The sequence below is a fragment of the Varanus komodoensis genome, unplaced genomic scaffold (assembly GCF_004798865.1).
Source record: "Varanus komodoensis strain SLA01 unplaced genomic scaffold, ASM479886v1 scaffold1, whole genome shotgun sequence".
In the NCBI taxonomy this organism is placed as follows: domain Eukaryota; kingdom Metazoa; phylum Chordata; class Lepidosauria; order Squamata; family Varanidae; genus Varanus; species Varanus komodoensis.
This window is the reverse complement of record NW_025335268.1, coordinates 70,905,537-70,923,408: the sequence shown is the minus strand read 5'-3', so window position 1 is coordinate 70,923,408 and position 17,872 is coordinate 70,905,537. Positions and strand designations below refer to the sequence as shown.

Here is a 17,872-nt window from a genome sequence, read left to right as displayed (position 1 = left end):
TGATGCTCATTTTAAACTTCTAAGCCATTCTGAGATGCTGCTGCGAAGGACGCGATACAAATATGTTATTAAATTAAAACAATTAAAATAAATATATAATAAAATATCACGGCACACACATGGGAAGTATGAAAAGGCTCAGGGAAACCCCAGTGTCTGAAGAAATACAAAAAATTTGCATTTAGTGGGAAAAGAGGGAGAGCAGGATAGAAAAATCAGGGAGAAGGAGAAGGGAATGGAGCGGCTGGAACCATATTCTGACGTGTGGATTCTTCTCATGGCCATTCCCAAAGCCAGGAAAATCTAAAAATGCAGGCAGTCCTGTTGATCTATATGAACAAGGGACTTCTGGCAACTTTCCTTTTCATCCCAAGTGGTCTTTGATAAGGCGAATGGCCCGTGCAAGAGCCTGTTTGACGGGATGACCAATGCACTCGTGCGGTGCAGAGTGTTATCCTGCTACGGAATGGAAGGGCTTGCAGCCAAACTCCGAGGGAAGCTGTGGGGTCAGGGGCACAATCGCTGCTACTCAATGCATCCCGATGCTTTTCCCCTCCTCCTTCTCCCACAAGGAGCCTGTAGGCTGAGCAAGATGCACATCCCTTACCACACAAACTCATGGCAAACGGAGCAGAACGTGGGCTGGGGGAAGAAGGTGGCTGTGAACTCATGACACTTGACATTATGAATCTTGGCTTGCTTGATGGCTCCCCGTCGCTGATGCAGAGAGAAAAACCCTTCCTTTTCACAGTCGATAAACTCGGGATCATCTGGGTGTGGGGGAAACAGAAAGAGAAGTACAGTTGTTTTGTGAAGAAAAGCTGTGGTCAGGCTAGTCACTAGAATAACGCTGGGTTAAATCAGCGTGAAAAGTTGTCAGCTTCAAAACACTCACACCCTAAACCATCAAAATAGCAAGGCACACTCCCAAAATGTCTCTGTGCTGAGCTATACAGGCAGGAGACTTGTGCGTTGGTGCAGCAACGCACAAGCCCCCTGCCTGTGGAAAACTAGCATGTCATGGAGGACCAAGTCTTGCCTATCTTTTTTTGTGATGGACAAGATTTCTCTGTGAAGCGATTCTTTATTATGAGGACACTTTCCTGAATGTTTGACAGCTACAGAATGCAACCCCACCAGCTAGGTCGTGGGTTGCCCAGTAAGTTTCTATTGTTTGCCATGGAGACCTTATCCAACAAAATAACCTTTCAGAAGAGGTTATTCTGTAGCCTCCTTCCATCTTCCAGATGTTGTGGGATGAGTACTTGATAGGTAAAGCCACACACTGCATAGTTAAAAACCAGACCCTGGGACAAGTGCGTTTTGTCTAGCAAGGGGTAACTCTTTGTGGCACCAGGACAGTGACTATATCCGATGTGGAATTTGTGGGTTGTGCTTGAATTGAATTAGACATGCGCATTCTTTGGGAATAAGTAAATACCTTCTGTTATGCTCTGCTGTTTCTTCATAGATGGCTCCACTGGCTTCTGGCTGAAGTGGCAGAACTTCTAAAATTTTAGAACAGGGGCACATGTGTGTGTGTGTGTGTGTGTGTGTGTAGAGGGAAAACTGTTCCCCCTTTGCTATGAGTTGGATTGTGATGGGGGAAACACTATTCTAGCCCCTGCCTTGGCTGGATTGTGGGGGGTGGAGAACACTGTCCCAACGCTGCTATTTGGGACACGATATTGCTGGGATGTTGGGAGAAACTTTAGCTTCCCACATCCCAGAGAACTGCCCTGGAGACTTCTTTTCCCATCCCCCACTGCTGGTACCCAAATGCTCTCTCATCCCCAACGACTCCTTCATCCCAATGGGCAGCAGTGAGGAGCCTCAGACCTCTCGACCCCCACATGCTGGAGAATGCAAGTGTGTGTGTTTGCACACACGTGTGTAAGTGGGTGTGTGAGAAGAATGTGCATGTGCGTGTACACTGAATGGGTGCTTGCACCTGGCTCATTTCCAGGCCTTGGGGCTGAACTCCTTGTGTGTCTGTGATGCAGAACAACTGGTCCATGTTCCACAGCTGTCAGTGTGGCATACACAGCAAAGATGGGAAATGTATGATTCAGGAAGGTGCACCTGTGAAACCTTTGCACCAGAGACGGGAAACTCCTTCCAAGTGCCCTGCAGTCATAATATTTCTTTCCAGTGGAAGTAATTCTTATATTCAGTTTGGGGTGGCAGGATGAAAGCCTTAGAAACATCTGGATGGTCACAAACTGCCCATCCTCGCACTAGAGGAAGAAAGATGTTCATGCACAGCTGGATTACCTTGTCAGTTGTTTGGGTACCACAAAGTCCCCATGAAAATATCTATATAAATAAAGATCACAGAAAGACCATTTAAAGGTACATAAAATTACCATCCAAGGTAATTTAGGCAGCCAAGTTCATCTTCTGAGATGTTCAGACAGAAAAGCAACTATGTGTTTTTGCTCTGCTTCTCTTCACACACCCTGACAGGGTCCAACCTTTCAGGGTGGGGCTGGGGAAGCTAACAATCATTAAAAATAAAATGGAAATCTTGCTGCTTGCCTGTGGTTTCCAGGAAGTATTTTGCATTCATTAGCATTCTGCCTTGGGGCTTCAGTTCGAGCTAAAAGGAAAGAAGGAAATAAAAAGTCAACAACAAAAGTTTTGCTGAAATAAAAGATTGGGTTATGACCTGACCCTTTTGTATAATGTCTTAATGCACTGATAGGCAATCTGATATTCTCCAGATGTTTGCAGCTGCAGCTCCCATGATCCTTTATCATGGCTCATCTGACTGGGAATGATGGGGAAATTAGTCCCAAACATATGGAGGGCCTAAAAATAAAATGGAAATCTTGCTGCTTGCCTGTGGTTTCCAGGAAGTATTTTGCATTCATTAGCATTCTGCCTTGGGGCTTCAGTTCGAGCTAAAAGGAAAGAAGGAAATAAAAAGTCAACAACAAAAGTTTTGCTGAAATAAAAGATTGGGTTATGACCTGACCCTTTTGTATAATGTCTTAATGCACTGATAGGCAATCTGATATTCTCCAGATGTTTGCAGCTGCAGCTCCCATGATCCTTTATCATGGCTCATCTGACTGGGAATGATGGGGAAATTAGTCCCAAACATATGGAGGGCCTCAGGTTATCTTAATGCAAAGATCTCACAAATCTTACTGGTGAAGCACAATTAAAATGAACTTTGTTTTCAAGCAGCGTTAATAACTTTCTGTACTGGATACCAGAAAAGAGCTGTCTAGTATGTTTTTGTATGTAGCAAGAGATAGCACATTATCAGAAATAACTATGTAGATACACATATAGGGTTGTACATGCATTCATTATAATAGGTCTACTTATGTGCATGTAAAAAAAATCGCAGAATTTTACTTTATTTATTTATTAAAACATTTTTATGCCGCCCCATTCGCCGAAGCCTCGGGGCGGCTTACAACAATTAGTTTAAAAATATAAACATTAAAATAAAATACATACAATATAAAATAAGCCACCCTGGCTAGATAAAATTCAATAATATTAACATTTAAAATGCCGCTTAAATAAAAAGGTCTTCGCCTGGTGCCGAAAAACAAATAACGACGGCACCAGGCGGACCTCTCTGGGGAGCGCATTCCATAACTTAGGCGCCACCACAGAGAAGGCCCTCCTTCGAGTACCCACCCTCCTAATTTCTTTCACGGAGGGTTCCCGGAGAAGGGCCTCTCCCACCGATCCTTCCTTTTTGCTTTCATTTGGGTTTGCTATCCGTGAGCTTGGATTTCAAGTTATACGATAAACAACTTAAAACATCCTTGTGCATGAAAAGGGGGCAAATAGAAAATGGCTGGTGCATGCTGGGAGTTGTAGGCCTTTGCCCGGCCTGCACTTGCACAGGACTGGGCCTTCAGAAATGCAGATGCTTTCCCTGATCAGAGCAGATGCGCTGAGCAGCATCAAGAAAACAGGCTCAGCCCACAAAAAGCTCACAGCATCGATGCATTCGTTCCACTCGCCCCGCTGGTGTTTTTGCTGCCCCAGGTGAATGCGGCTGCTGCTCCAGGAGAGCGTCGGGATGTCAGTGATCCCCAGGATCGCCGCGCTGGCCGTCCCCAAACCTATTTCAATAGCACCCCCGTGCCATTGGAGTGCAAGCGGCACGGTTCAGTACATTTCTTCATTCGGGTTCTGCTTAAATTTGGCAGGGAAATTCCCCAGTGCAGCACCAAAGGATCCAAGCTCTCATCACTTCTATGACAGCGGACGATGCTCGCTTCCCAAAGGGAATTTCCATCAGTATCAAGGCAGTTATACCAGAAGCCATCCGTTTACTGAAACCCTGCGCTTCCAGTCTTGCAGAAGACGCTGGAAATGCGATGTACTGGGCACGCCAATGACTGTGGATACATAAGTATTCCTTGCCCCATGCCTGCGTTTGCCACTTTGTAAACCTCAAGACCTCATTGTGATTTATTCCATGGCATTTATTACTAATCACATGCATTATTTCTTTATATTTATATTGTTGTTGTTAGTCGCGAAGTCGTGTCCGACCCATCGCGACCCCATGGGCAACATTCCTCCAGGCCTTCCTGTCCACCGTCCCCCGGAGTCCACTCACGCCGACTGCCTCAGTGACCCCATCCAGCCACCTCATCCTCTGCCACAGCCTTTTGCTGTCAATTATAAAAGGTAAAGGTAAAGGTTTCCCCTTGACGTTACGTCCAGTCATGCCTGGCTCTGGGGGGCGGTGCTCATCTCCGTTTCCTGGCCGAGGGAGCCAGTGTTTGTCCGCAGACAGTCTCCGTGGCCATGTGGCCGGCATGACTGAACACCGAAGTGCACGGAGCGCTGTTACCTGCCCACCGAAGTGGCACCTTTTCATCTACTTGCATTTGCAGGCTTTCGAACTGCAAGGTTGGCAGGAGCTGGGACAGAGTACAGGAGCTCACTCCGTTGTGCAGACTCGAACTGGCGACCTTTCGATCAACCAGCCCAGCTGCACAGCGGTTTAACCCACTGCGCCACCTGCGGTCCCTGCAGGTCAATTATACCCTTAATAAAATCTCAAAACCAATATTCTAGCTAAAACATTGATTTATAAACCACCCTTCATAATATTTATCCCAGACAAGCTTACTATCAAATCAAAACAAAACTTCCACAGTTAGACAGAGTAAAGCTTTTAACATCAATGAGCAGCTAATGTGATTGATTATCCATTCAAGCGCAGTGCATCCACCAGTCACTCCCTCTCAGCCTAACCTACCGCAAAGGGTTGTTGTTCTGAGGATAAATGGAGCTATGTAAGCCGCCCCCACAAGAGGAAGATATAAATGGGATATAAATGATATTTATCTTAGGATGGCCTTGACTTTGACAGAAACGCCTTTGGAGAAGAGTCCAGCACTAGTTCGAACAAGTAGCAAGAGACTTGAATTCTTTGTTGCCTCACTGGGGATTTGCCTGCCAGATTTAATCAGGGCCCTGTGGTTTTTGGAAAAAAAGCAGCTTTTTGTATCAAAAAGCAACTTTGAACCACCCAGAGAGCTTCAGCTATTGGGCAGTATAAACACGCAATTATTAAATAAACAAGGGCAAATTTAGGGAGGATAGGACTGACAGTGGCATCTGGTCATGATGGCTGCTTCTTACTTACCTGCAGGATCAGAAGCAGTCTATGCACAGCAGCTGGTGGGGAATATGGGTGAGGGAGTGCTGGCCTAGACAGCCCTTTGGCCTGATCCAGCATGGTGCTTCTCCTGTCCTTAGTGAAATGCACATTTCCAGTGCTTCACAGACAACCTTCCCCTAGCACTTAAAATGCAAACCTCTACAAAGCTTGAGATAGTCCTCTGGGGAGGGAGCTCATTAATGGCAGCGCAGAGACGAGAAAACCCTATTAAGAGCATAAGGAATTCACAGAAGCAATCCTGAATCGGACCAAAGGCCTTTCCGGACCAGCATTTCCTCGCAGCGCTCAGCCATGGGCAGGGCATGCGTGCAAGAGCACCCTTCCTGTCCATAACCTGCTGCAACGGGTGACACGAAGAAGGCAGAACGGGAAGTGCCGAGAGTCGAGTTGCAAAGGGCTTTGAAGGTCAAAACCGTCCCAGCACCCAGGCGAACCCTGGCAAGGGCGCAAAGGCTGTGGCACGTACCCACGTCTCTGCTTTCCCGTTGTTCTTCTTGCACTTCTCGGCCAGCCAGCTGAGCTCAATGGTTGCTTCGGAGACCATCTCTGCGCTCTTATCTTTCACGACGACGTGCATGACACGGCCCTTGTGGATGTGGGCATCGAAGGTGCTGTTCCAAGGGGGGTACATAGTAGGCTTCTTCTGGACGTAAACCTGACCATTCTCTAGGATCAAAAGGATCCGTCTTTATTCATGCAGCACAACCAGGACACACGGCACAAGGCAGAGTAACATGCAGAAGGGGAACTCCCTGCCCCAAGGGCCATACAGTCTCCCTTTCCCTTACATTCCTCGTCAAACCATAATGGGTTTATTTATTTATTTTTATTTAAAACTTTTCAAGATCGTCCCTTACAGTGATCTCGGGATGGTTTAACAATAAGAGAAAACGGAATAAAACACAGCATCCTAATCCAATTCTTAACCAATCAGCAATAAAACCCATATTAAAACAGTCAAACCTTAAAATGTTGGGGACATGAAAAGGTTTTAGCCTGGCACCGAAAAGAATAAAGTGATGGTGCCAGGGGAATCTCTGAGGAGCACATTCTACAATCAGGGTGCCCCTGCAGAGAAGGCCCTTCTCCGGGTTATCACCCTCCTAATCTCCTTCAAGGAGGGCTCCCAGAAAAGGCCTCTGCCCCACATCTTAGGGGGTGGGCAGGCACATATGGAAGGAGACGCTCCTTCAGGTAACCAGGAATAACCAGGGTTGGGAGTAAGAGGAGCTGTCGCTGGTGTGCTTTTCCAGCTCATGAGAAGAGGAAGAGGAGGTCTCTGGCGGTCCAGACTTTGAAAGGAGAGAAGCAGAGATGCTTGTCTCCAGGCCATTCTGCCCAGCTGCTCAGGCAGGCTCTGAAAATAACCAAGATGTGCAGCTGTCGAGAGGGGGCCTAGGAGAGGAGGTCTCAGATGAGGCTGGTACAACTGTTGACCCCTTGACATGGCATCAGGAGAGGAAGGCTGGCCAGCAAGAGGGATGGCGTACAGAGAAGAGGGCTGCTCGCATCTTAAAGGACCCTCCCTGAAGGATGGGGCCCAGGCATACTCAAAAGGAGGGTTTCTGGAAGTAGTAGTTAGACTGGGTACAACAATCTACTCTGGGCATGCTCAGAGATACAGTCTGTGGTGATTGAGTTCAGTGGGTCTACTTTGGTGAAAAAAGAACTTTTGCAAAGAAATGGTCTGTGACCTGTGCAAAAATAGTATCCATGATTTTTTTTATTATTATTATTATTATTATATCATAGTTATATTCTGCTTTTTCCCCTCTGGTGAGGAACCCAAGGTGCCTTTCCGAGCTCCAGGTTATTCTCACAACAACAGCCCTGTGAGGAGGGCTACACCGAGAGGGAGTGACAGGTCCAAAGTCACCTATTTGGCTCCATGGCTGAGCGGGGATGAAAACCTGGATCTTCCAAGTCCACAGTCTGTGGTCAGGGCAACTTATGCAAAAGTAATACTATCACGCTTAATAATAATAGCATTTGAAGAGCCCCAGAGTGCAAGCTCTTCTCAGCTCTAAAATTGTAGGACTCCCTAATGATACCAAATGCCAAAACGAACAGGAACCATCTGGCCATACCAAGGCATTTTAATTGATTTATTCTGCATTTTTAAAAAGTGAAAATCCTTAAGGATAAGCAAGCTGTAAGGAAGAAAGCCGGACAGAAGGAGATCTGCACAATTCCTTCCCTCCAGTCATTTGCAGATCCAAAACAAAGCATGTACCCTTGGCTATTATTTCACCTCCAGGAGGAAGGATAGAAGAACCCTGAATCATCCTCCCAGGGTTGCAGGAGCAGGTTGCCTGCTTGACGTTCATTCGGCTGAGCAGAAAAGATCAAATAACCTCTCTTTCTCTTTCTGACCTTCCCATGCCCTGACTCAGAGCCTAGACTCATTCTGGTGTGAAAACCAGACTGTACGGAGAGGAAAAACCCACAGAAGGGAAAACAGAATTTACTGGATGATTCTGAGCAAGAATTCTGAACTTCTCAATTCCAAACAAGAAAATGTTTCTCCTTGCTGAACTGAAGAAAGCAGCAGCAGCAGCAGCAGCAGCAGCAGCAGCAGTGGGGGGGGGGGGGCAGAATTGGGATGCATCCTGATGTGGCTTTTAGCAACACATCGCACTTATTACATTGCCCTGATGGCCTGCATTTTTTCTCTTGGGAGGAATCCAAGGTAGCTTACACAGCTCCATTCTATTCTCAGCACAACAACCCTGTGGGGTAGGTTGGGCTGAGAAGGAGCGACTGGCCCAAAGTCACCCAGTGGGCACCACAGCTGAGTGGGGACTAGAACCGGGATCTCCCAGGTCCACAGTCCAACACCCACCACACTCCACACTGGCTTTCATGACATGACTGCACCTCTTTCATGGAATTTTGCAGGGTGGAGAGCTACTTGAAAGCTTCCCGTATTTATAACCTTTGTCTTCTGTATCTTCTCAATTCTTCCATCCTTTTTCTTACCCCAGATAATTCATTAAGGAGGAAATGACAGAAGATAATCACAGAAACGTGGAGTTGGAAGGATCTCCAGGGTCATCAGGTCCAAACCAGTGCAGGACCACTGGCTTGGTGCAGGTCTCCCAGCTAAACCGTCCCTCTCAGGTGGCTGTCCAGCTGCAGCCTGAACGCCTCCAGTGTGGGAGAGCCCATGTCCACCCTCGGTAACTGGTTCCATTGCCACACTATTCTAACAGGAATTTCTTCCTGATGTCCAGCTGGAATCTGGTTTCTTGTAAGTTAGGCCCATTTTCCCATGTCCTGCTCTCTGAGATAATGGGGAAGAGGTCGTGGCCCTCCTAAGTGGGGCAGCCTTCCAAGCTATCATCTCTCGCCGCAGTCTTCTCTTCTCCAGGCCTTCTACAAGGCAGAGCTAGGAGCTTCCATCTAGAAGTACTCGAAACCCTAACGCTGAAATGAAGCAGGTTTGGGAAGAGCAGCGAGTTCTGTTCCATCCTTGTTCTTGCAATAAATTCCTGGGCTCCAAATACTTTCATTTTGCAGGCATAATTTTTGCACCGAGTTCCGCTGTCTGCCCACCCCTGGTGTAAGGTGTCACTTGACAAAGGATTGGGGCTGCTGCCAGAAAAATCAACGGGATAAAACTCTTCACTTTCCTGGCCTTGCAGCCTCCAACCTAGAAGCACAGGCAAACTGGAATGTGGCAACACACGCTTACCGGACTCCACGGCTTCTTTGACGATCACAGCGCAATACGGATCGATCACATCTCCTTGCGAAGGCAGGTACGGGCCGCTGTCGTAGTTCGACAATCCAATCCGGAGGAAAGGTGACATGCTCGGATCTGCATTGCCCAGAAAGGAGACGTTTATTGCATAGCTGCTAAAAAAAGCCCGGGGACTTTGGGGCATTATCATCGCCCACAACAGACACAAGCATCGCATGCAAAAGACACTTATCCATCCAGACAGCACTTCCCTTCTCTGCTTCCCAGTCAGATAAACTGGCAAAAGTTTCCCGCATGGCCGGACACGGCAGAAGCGCGTGGCCTGATCGGCTGGTTCAGCCACACCGCCGGAGGTGCCTGAGGCGGCCAGGCAAGAGCCGGGAACGACATCGGATTGATTTTGCTCAGCGCAAGCATCAACCCCCTGCAAAAATGCTTGAAATAAACTCCTGACGCCGCTGGAGAGGGGATGAACCCTACAGAGGGCTCATGCACAGCCATGAGCTGCCCCCGTGGGATGCTAAGAGAAGGCGCGCTACTTGCCGTTTCCAAAGGGACGGTGCAAAGTGTCGCAGGGCGCCTTCCCCTATGTTCAGCATGATGCCGTCAAGTGACAAATGTGCTATTTATACATGGGATGGAAATGAAACCAGTCAGCTGTATAATCATAGGCAAACGACCCTTAGCAGAAGAAAGCAACAACACCCCCCAGTGAGAAAAGGTCAGCTCGCCTTCTCGTCTAAGCTGTGGCATGCTGAACATCAACCCAAGATTTTTAGAGCGTTCAGCACTGCCGGGAAGTACCTTGACTACATTTAATCCGTTGTGGGGAGGGCGGTTCTGCAGTTTTGAAGCAGGTTAGGAAAGGCTGTTTTGTCCTGTCCCCAGAGCAGTTTGTAGTGAAAACTACACCCCCCCCCCACCCCACCGCTTTTTAAAGGGACGAATGCATGAGCAGATCCCCATTAGAATTAATGGAGACATTCCCTGTTATTTTTTCTTTCTTAAGTTTTTCTCTATTGCCCTTTCCCTGCTTTTCTGGCTTATATAGGTCCCTGGGCACAGTTCTGCTGTTTTTATTAACCAAACCAGCTTATGTGGAGTGTTGACATCTTTTCTTTTAAATGCTTGAACTCTAACGAGGAATATTCTTCACCACTGTGGTTCGCATGGTGCCGTCAGTTCACATGAAACGCAATGGATGCTGTTCCACAGCAGAGATAACAGAGGAAGGAAAAATGACGGCTGGAATAAAATTGGGGAAGGATACACGCCGCTTGCAGTTTTGCAGACCCAGATAATCTGTGCTAAACAGCTGTTTTGCTTGTGGGTTGGGCCCGGGAGTAGATTCTTGGTGCTTAGACACAGAAAACATGGCTAGTATTGGCAATTCCACAAGCAGTCCTCATACTGAGGCATTTTGCAGATGCGCCTTCTGCAAGGAAGTGCTTGTGCTTCTCTGTGCACTGGAAGGAGGAAGGAAGGAAGGAAGGAAGGAAGGAAGGAAGGAAGGAAGGAAGGACGGCTTCATCTCCCAGTATCTACAAATCAAGCTTGTGGTTCAGTGCTTATGAGCTGACCCAAAGAGTACTCATTCCCCACCCTTCAGAAATCACAATGCAGGTGATCCTCAGGTCAAGCATGTTTGGGTTATGAACAACTGGTGCTTAGGAATGAGCACATCTGGACAGCCCACCTTGTCCTCGAGTGGCAAGCGGGACTCTGTGGGCACTGGGTGGAGAGCGGGCGCCTGCAGGCACTGCAAGGGAGGAAGGGAGGAGAAAGGAAAGGAAGGTGGGAAAGGGAAGGAGGAGGGGAAAGGCAGCTCCGACGAGCAGCAGTCAGAACTAGAAGCGACTGAAGGGCAAGGCTGCCTTCCCACCAGCAGTGCCCTCAAACCCTGACTCTCCAGCACCAGACCCATCCTCCCCAACACCAGTCCCCTCTCCATCATCATCCAAGTTGATGTTGGGCTTAATGTTAGCTCAAGAAGCATTAACCTTTAGTAATCTTTTTACTATTTTTCTGTCTTTCTGCCTTAACTGTTTTAAGAACTGTACAGTAAACCTGCACACATGCATACAGAATCTTTCTCTCTCTATCCTCAATACACGTTGTTACCTTTTATTACTGTATTGTTATCATTACAAAAACGCTGCATTAAGATGTTTTAGTGAATATGGAAGCGTTTCTTAGATGTTTTCTATGCTTTATATATAAATGTGATCTGACTTATGTACAAATGCAACTTAAGGAAATTCTCTTGAATGGAATTCGTCCATAACCTCTGGACTACCTGGTTTCTTCTGACCCTCAGACCTTCTGCTGTACTTGTTTTGATGCCATGTTGTTGTTTTTAAAGGGTCTTTTATGCATACACAAAAACATGCACACAGCAAAACAAAACAAAGCAAGAAAAGGACCATGGATGCTGTTTTATCTCACAATCAAGACAATCCTAGCATTGAGTATTGCTTAATTTACTCCCTGAAGTATGTATTTCTGCAACGAGGCACAATTGACAGAGGTGAATTTCCTATAGCCACAAAATCTAACCACCAAGGGAGCACAAAATTGTTTCGTAAGCACTTCCTGCACTCATCTATTTGAGAATTAAAAGCTTTAGGCTGGTTCAGTTAAAAGATTTGAGAGCTGAAATTTTCATTCAATGCAAAACATTTGAAAGTTAAGCGTTTTATGTACAGCCACCAAAGGGTTCCACCCATCCCAGCTTGTTAAATCCCCTTCTGAGCCCATATGATACGGTTACATTTTGCGTAAAGAAAAGAGGCTGTGGGGGTGTGAAGAAGCTACAAAGATGGAGAACACCGTTATAATGAACCAATCCGCAGTTTCACTTTCTCTCATATTTGATTTTTTATCTCTCTCTGTCAAGATCTTTCCTTTCTGTTTGTGAAGAGATGAGTAAATGTTGGTAAGTTCTTATCAAAAAATGAACTAAAAAAATTATCACCCATGGGCATCAGCCAGATTTAATAGGTACGCAGTGCCCAACATGAAAAGGAAAATAACTGTTAAAGGTAAGGAACCTATCAGAAAAGAAGAGATGATATTTCTAATTCAGCACTAAAGTGGCTGAATATGTAAGGGATTCAAATGCAGGAGCTAAGTACACAGAGCCCATTTTCTGGATGGACAAATCTCTCCATTTTCTTTTCTCCCACAGTCATTTGGGAGAAAAAAATCTCAAGCTTTTTTCCCATCCTGTTGATGAAGCAACATGCACGGTTCGAAAAGCTTTCATAAAAGCCTGATCAAAACAAATTCTGGCCCATCCTCAGCCAGAAAAGGCCAAGAGAGGGTTGACAATTTAAATATTAGAATGCTAAGGATGCAGAACTCAGCACTGTGAACATTCGGCCCCCAAATTCTCCTTTCCTACCTTTCTTGATTAAACACTCCTAGACAGGATTTGGCTGTTATTAGCAACCAAACTATTTCCTTGAGCTCACAGTCATCTGATTCCAGGTGGGAGGAAAGATAAGGCTTTTTTGCAGATCTAGCTGAGATGTTTTTGGAAGGGGAGCTTATACCGCTGCCCCCTCCCCAGCTCTGCCTCAAATTTGTAGAAAGAGGTCTGAAAACGGACAATGTCAGGGGAGACACTTGCTGGCAGAGTACAGTAGATACCAAACCTGGATATTGTCCCCGGGAGTTTCCAACTACCGTTCCCCTGCCCTTTGGTTTGGTTTGACAGCAGTGAAAAGGTGAGCTGATGAGCCAGACTGAGAGCGGGAGTCCTGTGTACTCGTGCAAAGAGGGTGAGTGGGATTCACACCCTCTTTATGGCAAGATCCAGATACAGGTTCTTGTGAAGAAGCCACAGGAGGCCCTGCCAAAAACAACCTTTTAGAAGGAGCCAGAGCTGGGCAACTAGCAGTCGAAACTCCGGTTCCTTTCCAAAGCTTTCTAGGCTCCCAGGTATTTAGATCCTTGGGAGCAAGTGGAAACATGAGAGCTCCCTAAGGCTGAAATCCAACCTGTCCCCCGTGAGGTTCTGGCTGCCCAGATGCACAGAGCCGCTGCCAGCTCAGGTTTTAGTGATGGACTTAACCTTGGAGCATATTAATAGTTAAAACTTTCTTCATCAGCTGCAGCCTGTGTTTTAGTGCCTGACACTAATTAACTGCAGAGCGTTCTTTCACTGGGAGAGATTAGCGGAAAGGTCTTGCAGCTCAGGTGGTTGATATTTCCAGACAGACCTTTGAGCCCCGATAGCTCCTCTCCTCGAAATTAAGCACCACGCATGCCAGCACTTTCCACCTGCGTGTGCAGCTACTCCTGAAACGAAGCTGTCCATCTGCTAATTAAAAAACAGCTTTAGCGAGGAGCAGAAGCATCGCATGGCCTACCTGGAGCCTCCTGTTTCCTCATTAGCATTCTGAGCGGCTTGCTGAGCATCACTATAAGAGCCCTCGGTGAATCGGGCAAGGATCTCTGAGAAGCACCGCCTCTGAGAAGCCCGTCGGTTCCACTTTCTTGCTTCTCTTTCACAAAGCCAATCAGAGCATCATTTCCCATGCGAAGAGGGAGTACTGGGGACCTGACAGTTAGGACCCCGAGGGTGTGGAACGGGCTTCCACGGGAGGTGGTTGAGGCCCCATCGGTGAGGGTGTTCAAGGACGGGCTGGACATGCACATGGTGGGCATGTCGTGAGCGGAGCTGGCTTGAGCTGCGGGGCAGACTAGATGGCCTGGGAGACCCCTTCTGACTCGCTCATTTCTATCTGACTCTAGAGTCCGACTGAGACTCTGAGGCCAACAGGCCACAGTAATCCCAATGCAGCGCACATCCCCACAAAAGCCGTCACAGCAGGAGCTCCAGATGCTCCTTCCTTCCTTCTCTGTTTCAGCGCAGATTCAAACTGCAGGACTACCCAACCTCCTTGGCGCCCTGGGCTTTTTTGTAAAGTGCCAGACATGGCAGGAAGAGACGTCTGACATCCAGTTTCCAGGAAGAGCATCAGCTGAGTACTGAGCTGTTCTGTTAACTAGATATACAAAAGTGCGGGCAGAGGAGGTCACTGGTGCTCTGAAGGCGGGACCGTATGCTCTACCAAAGAACATAGGTGCCTGCAGCTTTTCCAATGCGCTTAACTTGGTGGTGAAGCACATGCCTTGCAATGGTGTGAAGACCTCAAGGGCAATGCCCGCTCTTCCAGGGGTGCTGCGTAAGACCCTTGTCTGTAAAATGGATCACCTGCCCAGCTGGGGATATTGCCTTGAATGCCAGCTGTTCGTTTATCTATCATCTAGCTTTCCCCTTCTCCTTTAATATTTGTATTCTCCTTTGTGTGGGAAGATATTCCAATTGACTTCCTTGGAGTAGACATAGAAACAGAGCGAGTCAGAAGGGGTCTCCCGGGCCATCTAGTCTGACCCCCGGCTCCAGCCGGCTCCGCTCACGACATGCCCACCATGTGCATGTCCAGCCTATCTTTGAACACCCGCACCAATGGGGTTCTCTTAGGCTGCAGCTCTATAGACCAATACCAGGCCGTATGAACCAAGATTCAAGGGAGATGCCAGGAAGCCCTTCCTGACAGTCAGGACCCCACGGGCATGGAATGGGCTTCCACAGGAAGTGGTTGAGGCCCCATCGGGGAGGGTATTCAAGGATAGGCTGGACATACACATGGTAGGCATGTCAGGAGCAGAGCTGGCTGGAGCCGGGGGTCAGACTAGATGGCTCAGGAGGCCCCTTCTGACTTGCAGGGCTTACTTCTGAGCAGACATGCACAGAATAGCACTGCTAGCAAGTTTTGGGGTCTGGGATTCCGCAATAGACCCCATTCAACAGAATAGCTGCCTATTGTTATGCAGAAATGGAACAGTGAAAGCTTCCCTGAGCAGGAGGTTAAGCAAGGGGGAAAACTTCACCTGGATGATTTATTTGTGGCAGGCTGTTCTTAAAAGCCTGGGAATGGGGCTAGTAAAAAAAGTTGGCACTTATTCTGCTGTCATTCAGAATCGATTTTATGATGAATGAAATAAAAGAAAAATCCAGGCTGAGTGCAGAGGCTGGCGTTGCGCTTGCTTCTACCGAGGAACATCCCTGAGGGAAAAGAGGGTTCTGTCTGGTTCCATCTGAAAGCCAAGGAGCTTCAGAGGTTGCCCATCCATAGTTCACTCTGCTCATCTGTGCTCATCCCCCGCACCACTTGCATTCAGAGTCACAGACCTGTCCTTGCAAGAGTTCTTTGCAAGCACACAAATGCCTAGAATGAATCTCTGAGCATGCACAGAGTGGTCTGTTGACCCCCGTCCAGTATTCACCTCCAGGAACAGCCCTTGTGAGCATGCCTGGGCCATCCCTTCAGGAGGAGCCTTCAGAAAGCCAGCAGGCCCCCTCCCTGTGCCCCAGCCCTATAACTTTGCTGATGCTGCATCATGGGGTCAAGAGCTGGGGAGGCCCGGTCTGCGTTGGAGAAACTCCCCTGCTCCAGATCCCCCCCCCACCAGCTGAGCACCTTGGTCGCTCCCAGAGGCGGCCTGCACACCATCTCAGAGTCTCGAGACGGCCCACAGTCCAAGACCACCCCCTGAGCCTCTCCCCCTCCTCTTCCTGATTCTGACTTTGGGAGCCCGGCCAGCAGCCCTGCAGGACATATGCCCAAAGCGGCTGACTTTCTTTCTCGCTCCCAACGCCCTGTTGCTAATTCAGCTAGAGCACAGGCGAGCACATTAGCAGACTCACAGGTTATGCAAATCAGACCCCTTGCTTCTGTCCTCTTTTTCCTGTGATGCCCTTCCTCTGTTTGGATGACTCATCAGTGGCCGGCAACAACATGCAGGGGAATCGCGAGCCAGCCTACTCCGTGTGCAGAAGGGGCAGCTGCGTAAAGCCGAGGGCTGCACCTCTGACCCGGTGTAGCTCCCCAGGAGTTCCCTTTCTGAGGACCTGCACACAGAGGGCTCCTGGCACCACCAGGTGCAAGTGCAACGCAGCTATTGCTTCTCTGCCTCTCTTCTGCAGTTAAAAAATGGATAGAAGCAGCAGCAGGCCAACAAATGGAGGGTTCTGAGCAGAAGCTGCTGCTTCGTGGTCTCCATGTAAAGTTCCAGGAATGAGGCAGGGTGGTAGCAACATCCAGGTTCCATCTGGAAGAACCCGGAGTCCCATCTAGGATCCAGCTGGGGTTGGCGAAAGCCAGCAGGAGCTGCTTTGCCGCACCTTTAAGACGAGCAGGCAAAACAGAACAGAGAACGGTTCTCCAAATGCCCCAGCATCTAGACTTTGGGTGGTCTCACCCACTCAAGGGTGGGCTTTCCCGAGAACATGAGAACCTTGTGGTTCAGACCCCAGGAGCATCCAGTGCAACAGCAGGTTCATGGACTGACCGAGCCCAGAAGTAAGATATGGGAAGCCCACATGTAAGACAAGAACCCGACTGTATCTCCCATGGTTGGTTCCAGGTTTTGAAGGGCCCTTGGCCAAGACACCAGCTGTGTGCCTACCTTCTCAAGGAGATGGTCACCATCAGCTCACACTGCCTCTCCTCCTCCTCCTCCTCATGGATGCTTCTTCACTTGGCAGGCTGGAAGCCAAGCGGCAAGGAAGCCAGGGCGTCTTCTGCTCCTCCATCAGGACCACCGCTTGGCCCAGAAGGAATAGCAGTTCTGGCTAAAGGACCCTGCTGGGCCTCCTTGACTGGAGCACAGCTATGTCTGTGGTTGATCCCAGGCTGAAGACCTGCCTTTCATGGTTCCCAGTAGCATGTATTCAAATACTGAAGGTACTCTATGACTGATAACCATTGATAAGCTTATCCTCCATGAAAAAGATGCAGGGGGAGACAGGATATGGATGTCAGAACTATACATGGTATGGAAAAGGTGGGTAGGGAGACTCTTTATTTCCCATCATACTAGAATCAGGTGTCATTCCATAATGTTGAATGGTGGGAGATGTAGCACAGACAGAAGTCCTTCTCCACAGAGTGCCTGGTGACATTCACTTCCAGAAGCAGAGGAGATCAAGGGGAGATCTGGTAGGACTTTTCAAATCCTTGAAAGGCTGTCACACGGAGGATGGGCCAGGATCTCTTCGCGATCATCCCAGGGTGAAGAACACAGAATAGTGGACTCTAGCTGCAAGGATTCAGATTCTGGCTGGATATCAGAAGAACTTCCCGACTGGTAGAGCAGTACAGCATCAGAAGGCATGTCCTAGGAAGCTCTTGGGCTCTCCTCCACTGGAGGTAGTTGGACAGCCATCCGTCAGGGCTGCATTAACTGGAGTCCTGCATTGAGCAGGGAGCTGGACTCCGTGGCCTCATCGGCCCCTTCCAGCTCTACCCTTAGGTGATCCTATGGTGCTATGTAGTGACGGCCACCAACCTGGATGGCTTTAAAGGGGATTAGACCGATTCACTCATCTTAAGTGTTAGGAATCCTGAACTGTTGGAACAGGGTTTCATTCCTTTAAGGCTCATCCAGTCCACAGGAGTAAGTCCGACTGGATTCCATGGGATTTACTT

General features: G+C 48.2%; 1 protein-coding gene across 2 annotated transcripts in view; it reads right to left on the bottom strand.

The window, feature by feature from the left end:
• Window positions 1-17,872, bottom strand: part of PRKCQ (protein kinase C theta) — a 47,037-nt gene that overhangs the window by 22,451 nt on the left and 6,714 nt on the right. Inside the window, exons 2-5 of one of the 2 annotated variants that reach the window (XM_044428423.1) lie at window positions 9,363-9,488; window positions 6,135-6,334; window positions 2,843-2,903; window positions 608-770 (exon numbers count right to left, since the gene is read on the bottom strand). In XM_044428423.1, the coding sequence (XP_044284358.1) occupies window positions 608-770; window positions 2,843-2,903; window positions 6,135-6,334; window positions 9,363-9,480 (542 nt within the window). In that variant the 5' untranslated portion in view covers window positions 9,481-9,488. Of the gene's footprint in view, window positions 1-607; window positions 771-2,538; window positions 2,595-2,842; window positions 2,904-6,134; window positions 6,335-9,362; window positions 9,489-17,872 lie in introns of those variants that run through there. The other variant, XM_044428415.1, reaches the window with a different exon arrangement.